The following is a 19,372-nucleotide window of genomic DNA, read 5'->3' on the forward strand; positions in this document are numbered from 1 at the left end:
CAGAACCCATCGATGACTTTTCATGAGGACTAATTGTATGAGTATATAGTTTTGGTTGTGGTCATTGCAGTATGTTGCCGTTAGTTCAGCATGTGCCCGAGTCCCTTGAGAGACTGTTCATTAAGGAGCTCAGAGCAGGGCCCGTACATACTCTTCTCTTCAGAAGCCCCATGGGTACTTAATGAGGCACTCAGCTCATGGCTAACCTTGAAAAACTGTTTACTGAATTGACTTCCAAATTAAATCTATTTCGCCAATACATATCACATTTACAAACAGTCATAATGTTGTTAGTAGATAAAACAAAAGGAAATCGTCTTACTCTTTAGACATCAAAAAGAGTTTCTGGAAGTGATACAGTGATACAGGCTGGAAGACTCTGCATATGTGGTCATTATCAATTATTTTGCTCTGTTCTTACTGACCTAGTATTTCAAGAAATTAATAGTTTATGTACCTGCTTTTAAACAGTATTCCATCCAAAATTTGAAACAGGCATCCAATCCTACCATTTCTGCAGTAAATTTTACAGATTTAACAGAACATGTTTGGAGAAAATCTTCTAGTCTTTTTATTCCAGAATTAGGATTTTCTTTAATTTCCTTTTCAATATGTAGGGACAAGTTATTCCATCTTTCTTCCTCTCTTTTCTCTAGTTTGGCTAGCTGTCTCTTTTCATTTTCCTCAATAAATTTTTCTGCATTTGTCTTCTGGAAAAAAAAAGAAATAGGAAAATAATCAACAATAAAACAAGTGTTTCCAGAATAATACATTTTTAAAGAAATATTTAGTACCTTAGGCCATTAGTTTACCATTTAGGACATTGAAGTAGTGCATCAAAAAAGCTCTAACAGGTCCTGAATAATTAAATGAAAGCATCTATATTTTACAAGCATGATAATTCAACATTCCCTTCTCTCTCTCCTCAGTTATTATTTTCTTAATCCAGAAAACAAGTGTTCTGGCATTCCAAGCCCATGGGGTTGGGTCTAACGACAACAATATCCAATTGGGAAATGTGTCTTTTGTAAAACTAGACAAATTGTGATGTAATCACAAAAATTGTCCAGGAGTGTACCATACTGTGCTGTATAGACAAACAAATATAACTCATGTCCAGTGATGTCCAAAAGAAAGCTAGTAAGTCTAAATGGGGTACAAAGTCATCAGGTCTAATATTGTAATATCTGAATTATTGTATGCAAAAGAGAATGCTGCCATAGCCAATCTCTGTAACAACTTTCTTGTCTAGGACTCAGGGTATGTGCTTATTTAACTCTCCTCTACCATCTGTCTCCTCCACATGAAAACAATGGACCATTTTAGGAACTTCCAAGTGCCAGTTAAATGATGTTAGCTCCTCATGGGAGTAGCACATCCTAACCAGAGGTAAAAAGATGTAAATGGAGATAGTGGTCTACAGGGTAACATCCAGAAAAAATGAGCTGCCTTAAGAACAAAACAGAGAATTAAGACTCAAAATATTTTCAACATGTATGACACAGAATGTTAAGTTTTAAATATGTGTAGCTCTTGAAATGAATAAGCAGAAGGAAAAATACCCTAGCAATAGTACACAAAGGACATGAAAGAAATTCATAGGGGAACAAACCCAAATGGAGTCTAAATTTTGAAAATATACCCATATCAATGGTGTTCAAAACATTGAGACTAAAACTTCTCGTGATAGGAATTAAAAAAAAGGAAAAGAAAAAAAAAGCAGACACTCTCATACATGGTGGTAGTCATTACAGCTGAATGGTTAAAGGGGCAGGTTCCAGAGTCCATCCTGGGTTAACAACTCACTAACTCTGTAACTTAGCACAGTGCTTTTCACATAAGAGTTCAATAAATCAGTAGCATATTATTATTAATTTTATTAATATTAAAATTAAAATAAAACTTGGAACAGCCATCTTAAATAAAAATACGTATCAAAATGAATATTTAAAATGTTTGCATTTAAAAGTTTTCATAGCCTTTGATCCAGCAATGACTTTTCCAAGTAATTATAAAAGGGCAGAAAGATTCAGATAAAATTCTGTTTATCATAGCATAAGTTAGAATAGTAAACTAATGGAGACATAATAAACAATTAAATAGAAAAATAAACATATTATAGAATACTATATAAATATTACAAGGAAAAGTTTATTCCTAGCTCATTGAAATAGAAAGTTCTTCAAAATACATTGTTTAATAGGGAAGCATAATAAAACCATATGTAAATTTTAAAATTGTTTGTGTTTGTTTGTAAATATTTATATGTGATTGAAATATTTCAAAGGATAGTCACCAGAAAGCTAATAAAAGTAACTTTGGGGGTGGGGCAAAATTTTCATGATTTTTTTTGGATACTTTTCTAGATAACCTAAATTTACTAGATATATTTATAATCTTTATAACCTTTATAATCTTTTTTTCAAAGCTATTTAAAATTTGGGAAACAATGTGCTATTATGAAAGCATAGTTAATGACACAGAAAAATGTCCATTATATATGTCGATAGGTGGGGAACATAGGTTAAGAGTACATGGAGGGGTTTTTGGGGAAAAAAATGATGCGTGGAAATGACTGAAAGATTGTACGTCAATATGTTGATAGTGGTTATCTGTGGGATGTGAGTATAAACTTTTATTTTTCCCCTTTTTTCTTACCTTTTTTTATACTTCGAAAATAATTCAACATATAATAGAATGCCATATTATATACAGACACAAAAATGTGTTTCACAACATCTTTAGTAACATGAAAGGGAAAATGATAACAAGAAAATGCATTAAAATGCTAAAAGTTTTTAACTCAGCATGAAGGTCCTATTAGGATTTTGTTTTCTTTGTTACATTTTTCTTCCTTTTACAAGTATTTTAATTTTTTGTAATTCATGGTTAGTATTTAGAGTCTACTTGATTTGACTGTTATTAATTTTTTTAGAAAAGGGAGTTATTTCTTCTCTAATAACACATGAGTTTACCAGTGTGCACAATTCTGGATATTGTTCATGAAGGTCCCACATGTAAAGATAGAGCTGTAGGGACCCCACATGACTGAGCCCTGATTGATCAAGAATATACCTGGTGTTTTCTGGTCTTTTGCACAGCAGAATTTTCTGGAGGTTGCAGAGCTCTTCCTCTTACAATCCTTACAGACCTGTTACTCCCGATCAAAGATTTCCCAAAGATGTGATAAAAATGATGTAATTTTTGTATGTCCCTTCTTCTTTTGGCCTCATTGGATTTAACTGTAGGAAACAAATAAATTACTAAAATACGCTAACAATGTTATTCATAAATAAAAGTTTCATTTAGAGAACATTCATGAAAAAAGGTTTTGACAAAGACCCTTAGAAACTAGCAGTAATCTATTTACAGACATGTTAGAGATTGAGATATAAAAATTCAAATTATTTGAGCCATATTTAACTCATATGGATGAATCTAAATCAGTGTCTCTCATTTGTATTTTCACTTTATTAGTATTTACTAGGCATTATGGGTATGCCCCATAGAATAAGTCAGTAGTGAGCTCATGTCTTTCTTTTCTTCCAGAATATCAAAGCCATCAGAGAAATCTCAGCTCTTTGGCATTGTTGATGGTACTGCGTCCAAGGTCAGGAACAAAGCCCACAGACACTCACAAAAGCATCTGATTTAGAAACAGAGTCTCTGAAAACTACCCCCAAATTAGGTCAGAAACATTTAACTAAAACAACTTTATCAAATTCTGGGTAATATCACAGAATGGACTCTGGAAACAAGTTATTAAATTTTGCAGGCTGGACACAACTAAAAGACATATCTGCTTTCTCCATTTTTTTTTTTTTTTTGCCAGCTTTAGTCTACATTTTCTTTCCTTTTTTATTCATTTCAGATGTACAAAACAATGTAATGGTTAGACATGTACACCCCTCACAAAGTGATAACCCCCCTCCGCCAATCTACTACCCACTGACATCATATACACGTAGCTGTTATAGTTCCACTGACTCTATTCCCTATGCTGTACTTCATATCCTGTGACTACATATATTAAATTGTAGTTGACATTTAATATTATTCAGCTTCAGCTTCAGGTGTACAGTGCAATGGTCAGGAATCTACGCTGTCCATGTAGTGGTCTCCCTAATAAGACAAGTGTCAATTGGGAACCCTACAAAATCTTTACAACATTATTGATTATATTCCCCAAACTTTTGTATCCCAATGGCAACATTGTGGCTACCAATTTGTGCTTTCTAATCCCCGCAACTTCTCCCTCATCCCCACCCTCCCATCTAGCGACCCAACAATTCCACTCTTAGGTACCTATCCAGAGAAATCCAAAACGCTAATTTGAAAAAAATATGTGCACCCCTATGTTTAGTGAAGCGCTATTCACACAGCGAAGACATGTAAACAACTGAAATGTCCATCGGTAGACGACTGGATTAAGAAACTGTGGTACATTTATACATTGGAGTATTACTTGGCCATAAAGAAGAATGGAATCTTACCAGTTGCAATGACATGGATGGACCTAGAGAATATTACGTAAGTGAGATAAGTCAGATGGAGAAAGACAAATACCACATGCTCTCATATGTGGAATCTAAAGAATAGAATAAACGAGCAAACTAAACAGAAATAATCTCTCCACTGGTTTTTCAGAGCAATTCCTTTAAAATGTTAATCTGATCATGTCACTCAGGTGGTTTGAACATTTCAATGGCTTCCTGTTCTTCTATAATTCAAAATCCGCACGAAAGCCTACAGAAGCCTCCGTGATTTGGACTCATCTCACATCACTCTCTGGACTCCAGGCTCTCTGGGGTTTCCCTACTAGTCCCCACCACTACACACACCAAGCTAACTATCTTTATCTTTCAGATTTGGCTTGAAAATCCCCCAGTCCCTCAAGCTGACTCTCTTCATACCCTTTGCACTTGATTGTAGTACTCACCATAATTTTAAATAATTATCTCTGCAATGGTTTGCTTAACATCTGATTTCCCTGCTAAACTATGAGCAATACCAGAACAGGAACATATATATCAGCTATACTCCCGGAGTCCAGCACAAAGCGAGGCACATAATAGGTTTTAATTCATAGGACAGACGCTGAATGTGTCTGCCAGACATCTGCAATACCAATCTGGCAGCCACTTCCCAATCTATAAGGCATCCTAATTTTGTGCAACTGATTTTTAATTTTTCCTATACTGATTTTCCTGTACAGGTTTTAAATCCAACAAGAAAGAAAGATTAGCAAACTATAGAGGCCCATAAAATATCACCGCCAAAACAATTATTAGATTATTTGAATATTTAATATGTATTTCACTTAATTAATATAATTACTAAACAATGTTTTAGAGCAAGTAATTAACATAATTAGTAATTTGGGCAAATAATGAAAATATAATGTGATCAATGAAGGCATTGGGTCTCATAAGATAATACAATAGGAATTTTTAATTGAGAAGAACCAAGAGCTAAAGGAACTTAAATAACAACATGTAAAGCAATTTGTTGTAGCAAACTAAGGAACATTTTAAAAGGATCCTGTCTCAATAAAATAGATTTTCTCCCCAATAGATTGGAATCTCATTTTTCATACTATAGAAACTAGCTTCTTCCTGGTTTTGATGTGAAAAGTGTTGGAAATGTGTGTGGTAGCCTGAGAGAGAGAAGGAGAAGACCATAAATTAGATTTCGTTAATCACAGATGAGTTTTTTTTTCTTATACATATACTACAATTCTTTAATATACAAGAAAGTTGAAACCGTTTACTAGATATTAATTGTACTTACAATTACTGTTGCACCTAGTTCGTTCAAAATCATCACTGAGAGGTCTATAAGAGTGCCAGTGTATGAGTTCATCAAATTCTTTCTTCTTACTAAGAGATGTGACAGCTGGATCATCACTGGGAAAAAATAAAAAATATTATAACACACCTATAATTTTTTTTTGTTTCTATTATAGGCCCTGAACTTATTTAATGGGTCTCTACCCTTAATTTTACAACGATAAACTAGCAAAACCTGTTTTAAAACACAATTTATCTCAAGAAGAAATAGTCAAATGGGCAAGAATATCAGTAGAACAGTCATCTCCATAGAAATAAAACATACATATTAAGAATTTATTTGTATGGGGGATTGAATTAGTTACCAAATAATAATGAAGTATATATAGTTTTACCTATAAAAGATGATATTTCTAAAGTTGAGAAACCTTTCCGGATTATTTTAGCTTGTTTGTTTGTATGTATGTGTGCATACTTTTAAAAAAATGTCAAGCACAGAGAATAATTAAAGAATAAATGACACCCATGAACTGACTATTCATTCAATTCCAAGATATTCATCGAGTGCCTGTTATATGCCAGGTACATAGTCTCTAGATACTGAGACTATGTCAATGAACAAAACAGACTTAAAAACTGTCTTTGTGGAGTTTATATAATGACAGAGGGTTACAAACAACAAAGAAACATAAATGCAAAATACAGTCATGTGTTGCTTAACGATCAGATACATTCTGAGAAATGTTTTAGTCAATTTCCTCCGTGTGCAAACATTGTGGATGGAATGTACTTACACAAACCTAAATAGTATAGCTTGTTCCTATGCTACAAACCTGTCCAGCATGTTACTGTACTGAAAACTGCAGGGGATTATATCACAATGGTACTTGTGTATCTAAACATATCTAAACATAGAAAAGGTACAGCAAAAATGCTATAGAAAAGATAACATGTGTGTGCACACCCCCATACGTTGCATGGCCAGGTGTGGGGACTCTGGAGGGAGGTGACTTCAGAGGGAGAATAGATGTCAGGAGGAGGGAAGGAGAGGGGAGGAAAAACGGGAGAGAAAGGCAAAGCAGAGATCAAAAGAGACCCAGAGAGATAAAATTCGAGAAGAGAAATAATAAAAAGGAGAGGGAGAGGGAGAAAGAGAGAGCAGAAAGGGACTGGGAGGAAAGAGATAAAAAGAAAAAAGCGAAATGACTGTGTGCACAAGTGTGTGTGTGTGTGTGTGTGTGTGTGGCGGTGGGCGGGGGGGCGTGGGTGGGCGCAGCACAGAGGGTAGGCTCCTGGCTCCCCTCCTTCCCAGCCCACTCTTCTCACTCCCTTGCCAACCCAGGGCCACAGCCCTGGGCAGGCAGAGAAATGAAGGATGGATGGACAGCATATTGAGTCTGCTTGTCTGTTTAAACCACTCAATGTTACTAGTAAATTCAACAACATAGTTGGGTCCAGCTTCTTCTTTAAACATCACAAACAAACTTTTTGCCTATAATCCATTATAATCTTATGGGACCACTGTCATATATGTAGTCATCATTGACTAACACATCATGCAGTGCATGACTGTATAACACTATGGCAGATGGTGAAAAGCAGGAAGGAGAAAAATAAAGCAGGGAGACAGTGAGTTCTGGGAGGAGGAGATGCTGTGACTTTAAGAGGAATGGTGAAGAAAAACCTTGCTGAGAAGCAATGGGTTAAGGGTTGTCTGAGTCAAAACATTTTGAGCAAATAGAATAGCAGCAAATAGAAAGGTAGTAAGGTGGGAGAGCAACTGCTATGTTCAAGAAATACAATATCAAGATATGGAAACAATCTAGGTATTCATTAACAGATGAATGGATAAAAATGTGATAGATACAATGAAATATTACTCAGCCATTAAAAGAAGGAAATTCTGCCATTTGAGAAAACATGGATAGACCTAGAGTGCATTATGCTAAGTGAATTAAGTCAAAGAAAGATGTATACAATATGATCTCTCTTACAAGAGGAACCAAAAAAAAAAAAAAAAAAGGGGAAAAAACAAACAAACCCAAGCTCTTAGAAACAGAGCATAGAATGGTGACTGCCAAGGGCTAGGGATGGGAAAAAGTGGGTAGATGTGGGTCAAAGGATACAAACTTCTAGTTATAAGAGGGATAAGTTCTGGGGATGAAATGTACAACGTGGTGACTTTAGTTAACAATACTGTATTGTATTCTTGTAAACTGCTAAGAGAGTAGATCTTACCATGTTTCCCCGAAAATAAGACCTAGCCGGACAATCAGCTCTAATGCATCTTTTGGAGCAAAAATTAATATAAGACCCGATATTATGTTATATTATATTATATGTTATATTATATATAAGACCTGGTATTATATTATATATATACTATATTATATTAGAGACCCGGTCTTATATCATAGTAAAATAAGACCAGGTCTTATATTAATTTTTCCTTCAAAAGACGCATTAGAGCTGACGGTCCGGCTAGGTCTTATATTCATGGAAACACAGTAAATGTTCTCACCACTAAAAAGGCCAATTAAGGGACGTGATGAATGGGTTAATTAACCTTATTGAGGTGATCATTTTCAATACATTTGCGTACCAGATCATCACACTTTACATCGAAAACTTACACAATGTTATATGTCAATTATATGGCAATTAGGCTGGGGGGGAAAAGAACAGTAAGGAGGCCAGAATGGACAAAGCAAGAGAATTTGGGAGAGATTAAGTAGAAAATAAGGTCAACAGGTCAGGGAGAGTAGGTTCAAGGACAGAGAGCAGTAGAGCTCTGTAGCCCTTTTTACCTGCGTGAGTTGAAACTCCCGGGAAGGTTTTGAGCAGAGGAAAGAAATAATCTGGCTGCTGTGCTAACACAGGGAATGAGGCAAAGGCAGAAGTAGGAGACCAATTAGGGGGCTACTGCAATAATGGAGAGATCATTGCATATTGTCCAGGGTACGTAGGGTTGGCAGAAGCAAGAAAAGAAAATACTCTCCATGTATTTGGGGGGAAGAGAAATGGGTTAGACTGAGAGACTGCATGTGATATGAGAACTATAAAGAGAAGTCAAGCATGATTCCTAGCATTCTGCCCTGAGAAACTGAAAGAAAGGGGAATATGGAGACAGGGATGCTGAGGGGAAAATGAGCTTCCTTCTAGAAGATCAGGAGTTTGGTACTTACAAATTGAGTTTGGAATCAGACATCCAATTAATAGAATTAGAGTCAGGAGTTCAGAGGATTGAGTCAAGATACTATTTGGGGATTTCATAGTAAAAAAAAAAAAAAAGGCTGGAGATATGAATTCAATACGTGCTAGCAAAAAGTTGCTATTTAAATTTGTGATACTGGATGACCAAAGGAATGACCACTCACTTTGTTAAATTATTAATGATTTTCCAGTTTTCCTTCAGATCTTATTTATCTTAAAGAAATAAAGCATTGCAGATATATTTTAAGCCTCATAGATGCTACTAAGAAATCCCATTCTTCTCTCTTCCAAAAAGTAACTGTCCCCTTGTCCCATGCAACTTTATACACTATTACTAAATAGACTGCACATAAATGATATCATGATAGATAAACCATTCTCTACCTTACGGTGTTGCATTAACTGCATGGTTTTGAGATTTATGCATGTTGATGTGTGTGTTTGTGTAGTTATTTATTTTCATTGTGGAGTATTGCATTGTATTAATTTCCACAATGTAATTTTTATTCTCCTACTTCTGCACAAACAATATTGCAATGGTCATTAATGCAGTTTTCCCTTACTTAAATATAGGAGAGTTTCTCTAGTTAAATTGCAGGTTGTAGAACACACACATCTTGAACTTGATTAGGTTTTACTAGGTTCTATCCCACTAGCAATGTTTGAACGTTTCCATTGCGTCTCTAGCTAGCTTCCATTGCCATGCACATTTGGCATCACTTAGTCTTATCAATTTTTCCTAAAATGGAAAGTGTTGAATAATGACTAATTGAATAATGACTAATTTTAATGTTTATTTCATTGATTAACAATGAAGTTGAACATCTTTTTAAAGTTTCATTGGCTATTACCACACTTCCCTGTCTATTAATTAACTGCTCCTATTCTTTTCTCCCTTTTCTTTTGTCTCATTCATAATTTTTTTATGAATGGTAGGAATTCTCTATACTAAATCCTTGATATTAATCCTACCTATGCTAGTAACATACATTTTAAACATCTCCAAAATTTTTGCATTACAGTATATAATTTTAATATTGTCAAATGTATCACTTTTTTCTTAATAACTTACGTCTTGTAATGTATTTGAAAGTTCTGATACCTGTACCCTGGAATCATAAAGATATTTTCCTATTTTATTCCACTGTTGTCTTTTACATTTAGATTTCTATCCATTTGTAATTCATTTTATTGAATGATGTCATGTCGGGATGGACTTCTTTTTAAAAAATATATACATATTTTTAAAATATATAACATTTGCAAAATAATTTGTTATTTTCAGAGATTTGTTTGTTATGTCTACCATATATGCAATTGGTCAGATTGACTTTACTTCCAAATGCTCTAGTCTCCTGGTGAGACCATCAATGTCTACAATTTCCCCATCATACACATTCCAGCATTTCTTGTCTCACCACCATTAACTGTCTAAATACACATCCCTACAATGATGATTAATATTTGGACTACTTAAACCACCTTCAGAACTAGTTCCATCAGGCCAGGTATCTCCATCTATCTCATTCTTCCCCCAAAGTCTACACTGATAATGTCACCATACATCATTACTAGACCATAATCTTCCTATGAATCTACTTCTATAACCCCACTAAACCCTTTCACTACATATTCTAGAACTTAGAGACTGTCATCAGCAATTGCCTCTATCCATAAATTCTTTGAAAACGCTTCACTCAAGTTTCTCTGACTAAAACCTGACTCTTCCCTGAGAAACTTTTCTGCTTCCATTCCTTCCTCTTCAAGTTTGGCTATTTATTTTTCTTTCAATAATCCTCTTACTATTGGACCTAGAGGCAACTGAATACTCTCCTTGCTCCTCTTTGCTGCTTTATGACATCTTTTTCCTTTTCTATTCCATTGAAATATATATATTTGATATAATATTGATAGATTTAGCAAATAAAAATGTAGGACACACAGACAAACTTGAATTTCAGATAAACAATGACTAAATTTTAGTGTAAGTATCTTCCATGCAGCCTTACTCTCGTGTCAATTCCAACAATTCTTCCAGGTTGAGAGAGTTATCCACCTGTTGTTCTGTTTCTTTTCACAGTAAGATATACACCTAGCTTACTGTCTTTCTCCTTACTGTGTTCTTCTCTCATCCTTCATGATGATTTCAAAATTCACATTGGTGATTAATTTCACATCTAGTCTTTAATTTCTATATCTTGGCTACTACCATACCTTGGCCACCCACTCTTTTATTTATACCTTTAACTAGTCATACCTATTACAGAGAAAAAGGTAAAGGAGATCTCTCTATATGTGAGAAATGAAGGCAAGTTTTTTAAGAAAAATATATAAGTGTTTTTTGAATTATGATAATCAACCACATATGAAAGAAAAATTCAATAAACTTCTCATTAAAATGTATCTTCCAATGTAAAATTTTAATCACATATATACAATATATAAAACAATAATTCTAGTTCACTATATCCAGTGATATAGAAATATAGATATCACAAACATGCAAAGTTTTTCTATAAATACCTGCTTAGAAAAGGTACTTCTGACAAAATGTCTCCAGCATAATCGTCTATAATCTCAGCTTTCAGAGGAATGAGTCCCAATTTATGAATTTCTTGATTTGATCCTGGTAGTTTTCAGGAATACAATTAGTATTTGAACACAAAACTCTAATAATTTCCCATTGTGATGCAAATGTTTCTGGAATAGGAAAGCTAAAACATTTTCAATGTTTATTGCAAAATAAAAAATGCATCAATAGAATTATTATAAATCGGGATGTTTCAATCAAATTAATATTACATCTATTAAGTCACAAATGTAAATATATATAGAATTAACTAATATAAAATTTCATTTCAATTGAAGTTGAAGGCCTTGGAGAAATTGTCATGAAATCACTATGCAATCTAGAAAAGACAAGAATTTATTCTGAACCACAGTAAAAAATATGTCTCTTTCCATAGACCAAAGGAAACTGTTTATAAAAATTTTCTAAATTTAATCATCAACATTAATAAAATGAAATAGTAATAAAATAACATCTGTTTCTTTGCTTAGTTGAAACTTAAAAGAAGTTTTATATATTTCATTCAGTCCCAAATAAACATTTTCCACATAAATAGGCTGGTCTTATCTGTCAATCACCATCCTTAGAGATCCACTTAAATACAAGCTGGCTTCTCCATATGAGCTTTAACAAAACTTACACTTTTTGTAGAAAATATAGTAAAGATATTATTACAAAATGCCCTCTGTTCCTGACTATGAAGACAGACAGAAATGGATTCAAATCTTCTACAATGAATTCACTGTGTATTTATGACACTTTCCCAAGATCTTATCTATAAAATGAGATTAATAATAATACCAGAAGTATGGCTATTTTGAAAACCAAGTAAGAAAATTCATGTGAAGGGCAAAGCATAATATGTGGTGGAATGGGTATTTAATAAACGTTAGTTCACTTTCTCATTTCTCACAAGAAATAAATAGATAGAGAAATAAATAAGCAAAGAAACAAAGCAAAGGGAAGACAAAGAAAGTGTATAGGCATGGAGCTAAGAGCACGACTAACCCTGTAAAAAGACAACGCTTTAAAAGGTCAGATTTATTTTTAAACACAGATTGTATTGCTAATCTCTTTTTATCCTGGATGAGATCAGCTTTAAAAAATTGTCAGCACCTCTAGGAGATGTTTTTTTCTGTGTAAGAAACAGCCTGGACGTTGTCCTCATGGGCATGGGTCCTCCAAGATCACTATCCTCTGATAATGTTAAGACCGTGTTCCACAACTTCTGATATTCCTGCATCAAAGTGTCACCCAATCCCAAATTTAGCCCTATGTAGAAGAAGAAAACAAATTAAAATCAATAATGAAAGTCTGAGTGGTAGTCACCATATTTTATATTTTACGAGTATATGAATTATTTCATAAGCTTATGTCAGTGAGCATCTCATCTTGAACGCTTAAAAGAAAACAGAATAGGTTCTGGCATATTTTTCATGTTGTAACTAATGTTATAAAAAAGTAAAAGTATCTTTGAACTGTTACTGGTGTTGCTGTAATTTTCTGTCACTAAGGAAACAAAACCAGATGGGTCAATGAGAAGTCAAGCCATGGCTCCAATGTGATAGGTTAAGGACTCAGGAGCCAATATCAGGAGTTCTGGAGGTCATGTTGGAGAAGTGGGGCAGGGTTTCTACACTGTGCATCTTCCTTCTTCTCATAATACTCCAACCTGACTTTTCTTTTCAGTTTTCACAGGAACAACACCTTGTCCAAAACAATCAGCAGCAAAGCTATGATGTCATTTTATAATATATACAAATTATCTGATATATGAAAGATATACAATAAATGGTAACGCTTATCATAGTATTCTAGGGGTAGCTCCTAAAGTCCTACCATTTAAACTCCCCTTTCCCCAAAAAAAAGCTGATATTGTCTCATAGCTTTAGGGGGAGAAAAAGTATATATATACATATATGTGTGTGTGTGTGTGTGTGTGTGTGTGTATATATATATATATATATATGTATGTATATATGTATATACATATATATATGTATATATATATGTATATACATATATATATTGCAAGATCCTCAATGGAAGCATTTACTTTTTATGAAAATGCAGACTTTCCATAGAAAATCTCTGCAAAGAAAGCTTCCTATTGAATTGTTGTTAATTAACGAATAGCCCTTTGCCATTATTTGTAAGATACAATACTCACGCACCCACCAAAAAACATGAATAAAAGACTTAATTATACAATTATTTAAAACATACCTCTACTATATTCAATTTCATAATAATAAGCAATATTTTTCCATAAACTATTATCAGTTAAGTCAGGCAGGCCAGTGAAATTCACATTCCAATTATTTTTAGCCTTTAATTGTTTTAGGATGAAAACTTGACATCTGTTTAGCTGGAAAAAATAAGAGAGAGAGAGAGAGAGAGCGAGAGAGAGAGAGGGTGGGGGGCATGTTCTAATGATATAAAATCTTCCCAGAATGTTCAGATCTTCCTCAAGCTTCTCTCAACAGGATCTATGCTTAACTAAGAAAAAGGAACTAGAGTAAATATCAAAATGCAATGCTACTTTTCTGACATTGACAAAATATATGACTGTATACAAATGGCTTATCTTCATGCTTCATTTTTTTCCAACTGTAAGATAACATGACTAATCGAAACCTTCCAAGGTAACTTGCAGGTCTGAAATGAGATGATTCTTTGGAACTCATCACAATCACGAGCACAAGAAATACTCCTTCATTGATGCAAAACAATATATAGTCATTATAGAAAAGTAGTGGGTATTTCATTGTTATTGTTATAGACTTTCAATTAAAAGTTGCTGATGGCATCATTTAAAGAGATAGGTTCTAAATAAAACACAATCACATACCAGATGGGATTTCTTAAATATACAATGAAAATGTCACCTGAATGCATACGTGTAATATAACAGCATGGTGCTGACACAACTAAGTAATAAAATCAACAATACAGTTTTATAACCATACAACTATCCTTTATTATATTATGTGGGTTTCTCACAGTTTTATGTAACTTAGCATCCCTTTAGTTCATACTGCGCTAAAGTTAATGGGAATGATTCTACTCTTAGCAGACTTAAGATGTAATAAAAAAGATTATACTATAATATTCTCTGGTTAAATTTGCTCAAAAATGCATCTTTTTTCTTGAACTAAAATGTTAATCCAAAATAAGACTGCAATACATCATACAAAAATATATAACTATGAAGCACTATGTTAAATATGAAAACTAAGATTTTTAAAGTTTCTCAATAGTTGACAAACAACTTTTACATTTATTGTTCTGATTTAATTAATAATAAAATGTAAACATGTAATTGACGTACACTATTCATTACATATATATGCGTGTGTGTGTGTGTGTGTGTGTGTGTGGGTGTGTATAAAGGGTTGTTTCTTTAAATAAATTAACTATTTGGAATTCTTCAGCATATGGATCATTTTATATGTAGTTGAAGTTCTTTTCTTCTTAAGTACCCCTATATATGACAGGACTATTTTTCCTAGAAACATGCATTGTTTGCTGCTGGCAATTTTTAAGATACATACAGGGGGGAAAAAAAGCAATATCAAAAAAAGCAAAATATTCTGCCTTCTAACTTTAGCCTTATTGAATTTACAGTATTTATGAATCTCCATGCAGTTAACCTACCATTCTTAGAAATGGTGGAAGTGTTCTGTCCCAAATATAAGTAATAATTCTACTCTTAGCTCTTTGAAACAGGGGTAGATATTGAAGGAAAATCACACTAAGGCAATACATTCTGCAAAGATCTGCTGCTTCATTTAGTGTGGGTGGGTTCTTCAAGTCCTAGAAAAATATGAATTTAAAAAGTATCAACCTACACACAGGCAATATAAAAATTCAGATATGCAATAACAGCATCTTAAAGCATCTTACACATAATTTCTCCCTATGATAGATGCATTTCTGCTCAATTATTTTAAGAAAAATGTTAATAAGTATGTGATTTTTCTAAACAGTATAACTAGTGAGTTTGATTAGAAGACTTTTCAAAATAAATAGAGCTCCAACATTTACTATACCTAATACTTTCATTTTTTTAAATGTGGAGGATGGTCACCTATTTGGAAGCATGTCTAGTATCTACTTATTTACAATCCCAAAGCAGAAATACAAGAAGGTTAATAATGTTTCTTATTATCACACCTGTTCTTAGGTGGAAGACCATGGCTTAGTAGAAGATATGGCCCGTATACTAAGTCAGTGTTGTCTAGCACGGAAAACAAAAACAAAAACAAAAAAACAAACAAACTTGGGTTTACATCCTAGCTCTGCCACCAATTACCTGTTTGATTCTTATTCATTTATAAAGGAGAATAATAAGAATGCCTACCTGCAGATAATGACTGTAAAGATTAATGATAACACGTAGAAGGTACCTGGCATTGGCACATAAAAAAGACTTAGCAAAAGTTAGCTGCTACTATTAATAGTAACATCTCCATTATTATTGGTATTCCTAACAGAAAACAGGGGTTCTGGGCAACAGAGTAGATGGCGTGTTCATCTAGATTACAGCCAGCAACACCATTCTCCATCAGCTTTTACAAATGTTAAGTCCCCTGTGGGATGTTACCACCTATTCCCTGATACTGGTCTATGAAATTCTCAGCAGCAGTGATAATCAGCTGAGAACAAGAATGAAATCGATATTTATCTTTTGTTCCGGGAAGAGAGAAGTGACGAGATCACTGCAGGAAAAAAAAAAAAAAGATATTCCTAACTTCTTTTGTAAAGAGTGTTGCATGCCTTCATAAGAACACGATCAATATATTTACCTCAATGTTTGTTCAATGAACATGTGACAATCACATATTTCCCGTTTGGTGATGAAGTTAACCTATAGCTACTACTCATAAACATTACCACGTCTTTAAAAGTAACATTGAATGATTAATTTTTGAAAGAATCCCACCTGTACGTTATGATTTTCTGTGCATGTGTTTAGGTTTTCACAGTCTTGTGCATCATGTAACATTTTTTTATAGAGTTTAAGTGTCACAGAGCATGAAATAGAGCAGACAACACTTCTGATATCAGCTCCTTCTGGCCACAGATTCTGAAGCAAGGACAAAGTTTGATGTACCTGCAATAAAAAATTTTTAAAGACTTAGTGATTGCCAGTGACAAGACTCAAAGCTCGGATTATATTTAACCCTAGAAACAGAAGTTTAATTTTTCCCCTTAAAAATGTTAATGCTGAAATTTAATCTTTTAAAGAATAAAAGAAAAAAATATAAAATAAATGCCTAGGGAAGAACAGAACAGTTGGAAAATGTTTAATGAAAAATGAAAATAAGGCTATATCTAACTAGGTTCTAAGTACCATTTTAATGTTAATAACTCTTTCTCCCCCTAATCTGTATACTCTTTAACAAACCTGGATAAGCCATGCCCCATTTGCAAGTCCCTAAATGATTAACTTGTAAATTCTTCAGTGTTGTCAGTCAGACAACTTTCATTGGCCACTGAGGCACTGAGACAAATAGGGTGTATCATTCTCATGTTCAAAGCCATCTTCTCATAAATAGATAATTATGAACCACTGCTACTAACAGTGTCACCACTACAACTTCCATACTTTGGAGAAAGTTGGAAAGGAGAAAGAAATTGAGAAGTTCAGCAAGGTAACTAACTAGACAAGAATAGGAGGTAGCTATACAGACTGAAAACAGTTTTCTCGATCTGTGGTAGGGTATCAAGTTTGAGCCAATAAACTTGGCTTCTCCTAAAGCTTAAGATGTTCAGTAAACAAGTCACTGAACCTTATTCATTCATTTAAAATGCTTGTTTAGTGTCCACATTTTATGTATGGTTTGCAGAGATTTTATTCTAAGAGTGATAACACGGCCTTGTAGAATTTTGAGACAAGTAATAACCATGATCTCAGATTTACATTTTTAAAAGATAACTGTGATTACTGAGTAGAATGTAAATCATAGGAGATCAAGAGCAGAAGCAGAAATATAGGCAGGTTCATGTATTCTAGTCTACTGCGTTTGAAAATCTGTCCATGAAAGAGATGATAGAGTCTCAAATTAATGTCATAGTGATGGAAATGGTGAGAAGGTGTCAGGTTCAGCACACATAGTGACAGGATTTACTAGTGGATGGGATGTGGGTATGAGGGAAAGAGTAAAGTTAAAAATACCTCCCAAGTTTTTGTCCTGAACAACTATAAGGATAGAGATACCATTAACTGATACGTGGAAGAGTCCAATGCAAAGGGTTTGGACTCAAGGTCCTAAAACTAACCATGTTAAGTCTGTGATGTCTATTAAAAATCCATGGGGAGATGTCTAATAGGCTGTTGTTTATGAGAGAAACTAAGCATCTTGCTTATAAATATATTGACTACAGAGTCATTTGACTTTCAACACATCATCACATAATACGTAGTCTTCCAAAAAGAATGATCTATGGAAGGGGAAACAATATCAGAGAATGTGTTTGGAGTAACCAGAAGGATAAAATACCATTGACTTATCAATTGCTTACCTTCCATTTACTAGCTACATAGACAGCTTTCCTTTCCAGAATACTTAAAATTTCCTAACTTCTAGGAATAAAATACCATAGTAGTCACCCAGATATTAAAAATACAAGTTTGAGATCTTTATCACAGCAGTTGTCTTCCTCCAATTTTACTGTATATTTTATACAAAGATTTTATTTTGTAGAAAATGTCTAGGATTCTGTGATCAATAAATATAGTAAGGTTCCTTCTGCCTCAGTGCTTAAAGAATACATTTTAAAGATGCAAATCTATATAATCAATAAGGATGTAAATATTGGTAAAAGACATGTCTATCTTGTAAAAGCAAAACATCGTTAAAAGTATATTTCCTAAATGCTGGTAAGTTTCCAGATAAATGTGTTGTTACCTCTTTCTGCATGTGTCCCAAGTTTAGTTTCAAATGACCATACAGAAATATTTCTGCTTTCTGTGCCCTTTGGTAATATACTGTTACATAGGCATGCAAAGCCTGTTGCAGTTGTATCTCATGCTAAAAAACAAAACATATAAATAAGTCTTCGGTTCAAATAAAAATATATATTGCAAATTTCTAGTTAAACCAAATAGAAGGTAGAAAATAATGTGTATGTCATTTGACTCCAGACCAAGCAAAAACTCAGTTAATTCAAGTTAAAATAGTAGACTTCCACTTCTTTTGCTCGAACTACTCACTGCTGAGATTATTAGAATACAAGAACAGAAATTAAAATGCATTTATTTCTAATAAAATCAATCAGTAAAAAAGTACTGGTCTTAGTGATAGTATAATTGTTTTATATTGCCCCACACTGATCTGTTACCTATTTTCAAAAAGAAAGAAAGAATATTATAAGTGATATTTTCAAGCCTTAGTATTTATAGCTATCTATTTTTAATGGATACAACTATTCAAAATGGTTGCAAAACAGTACTGACAAATAAGATAATATAATATTTTCTCTATCAGGTATCTTAATTTTAAAAGTGAGAATAGAAACAAAAATCATCACATATATATTATATATATATACACACATATTTATATTTGTGTAAATTACATACACACAAAAAGCATACATATATAATATATAGGAATATAGAAATGCATGTGTATGTGAATATATGAGTGTATGTACACATACATGCAATTTATGTGCAAAACACTGGCTGAGAATTTCCCACTGTGGTATTCAAATGTCCCTGACCTTTCTGAACCATCCCTTCCCATCGTCCCTTGTGCTTGAGTTTAGCCCATACTTTTCCTTCCCACCTCTC

The 19,372-nt window shown here is 33.6% G+C and overlaps 1 protein-coding gene across 2 annotated transcripts in view; it reads right to left on the minus strand.

Moving 5' to 3' along the window:
- The window catches only part of LOC109447240 (putative ATP-dependent RNA helicase DDX60), a 74,762-nt gene that overhangs the window by 45,006 nt on the left and 10,384 nt on the right, over positions 1–19,372 (minus strand). For both annotated transcript variants that reach the window (XM_074338294.1, XM_074338295.1), the window contains 9 exons: positions 18,486–18,608; positions 16,517–16,687; positions 15,229–15,387; positions 13,798–13,939; positions 12,688–12,843; positions 11,526–11,628; positions 5,791–5,906; positions 3,076–3,242; positions 458–710 (listed from right to left, as the gene is read on the minus strand). In XM_074338294.1, coding sequence (XP_074194395.1) covers positions 458–710; positions 3,076–3,242; positions 5,791–5,906; positions 11,526–11,628; positions 12,688–12,843; positions 13,798–13,939; positions 15,229–15,387; positions 16,517–16,687; positions 18,486–18,608 — 1,390 coding nt within the window. The remainder of the gene's footprint in view (positions 1–457; positions 711–3,075; positions 3,243–5,790; positions 5,907–11,525; positions 11,629–12,687; positions 12,844–13,797; positions 13,940–15,228; positions 15,388–16,516; positions 16,688–18,485; positions 18,609–19,372) is intronic.

The sequence above is a fragment of the Rhinolophus sinicus genome, linkage group LG07 (genome assembly GCF_036562045.2).
Source record: "Rhinolophus sinicus isolate RSC01 linkage group LG07, ASM3656204v1, whole genome shotgun sequence".
NCBI classification, from domain to species: Eukaryota; Metazoa; Chordata; class Mammalia; order Chiroptera; family Rhinolophidae; genus Rhinolophus; species Rhinolophus sinicus.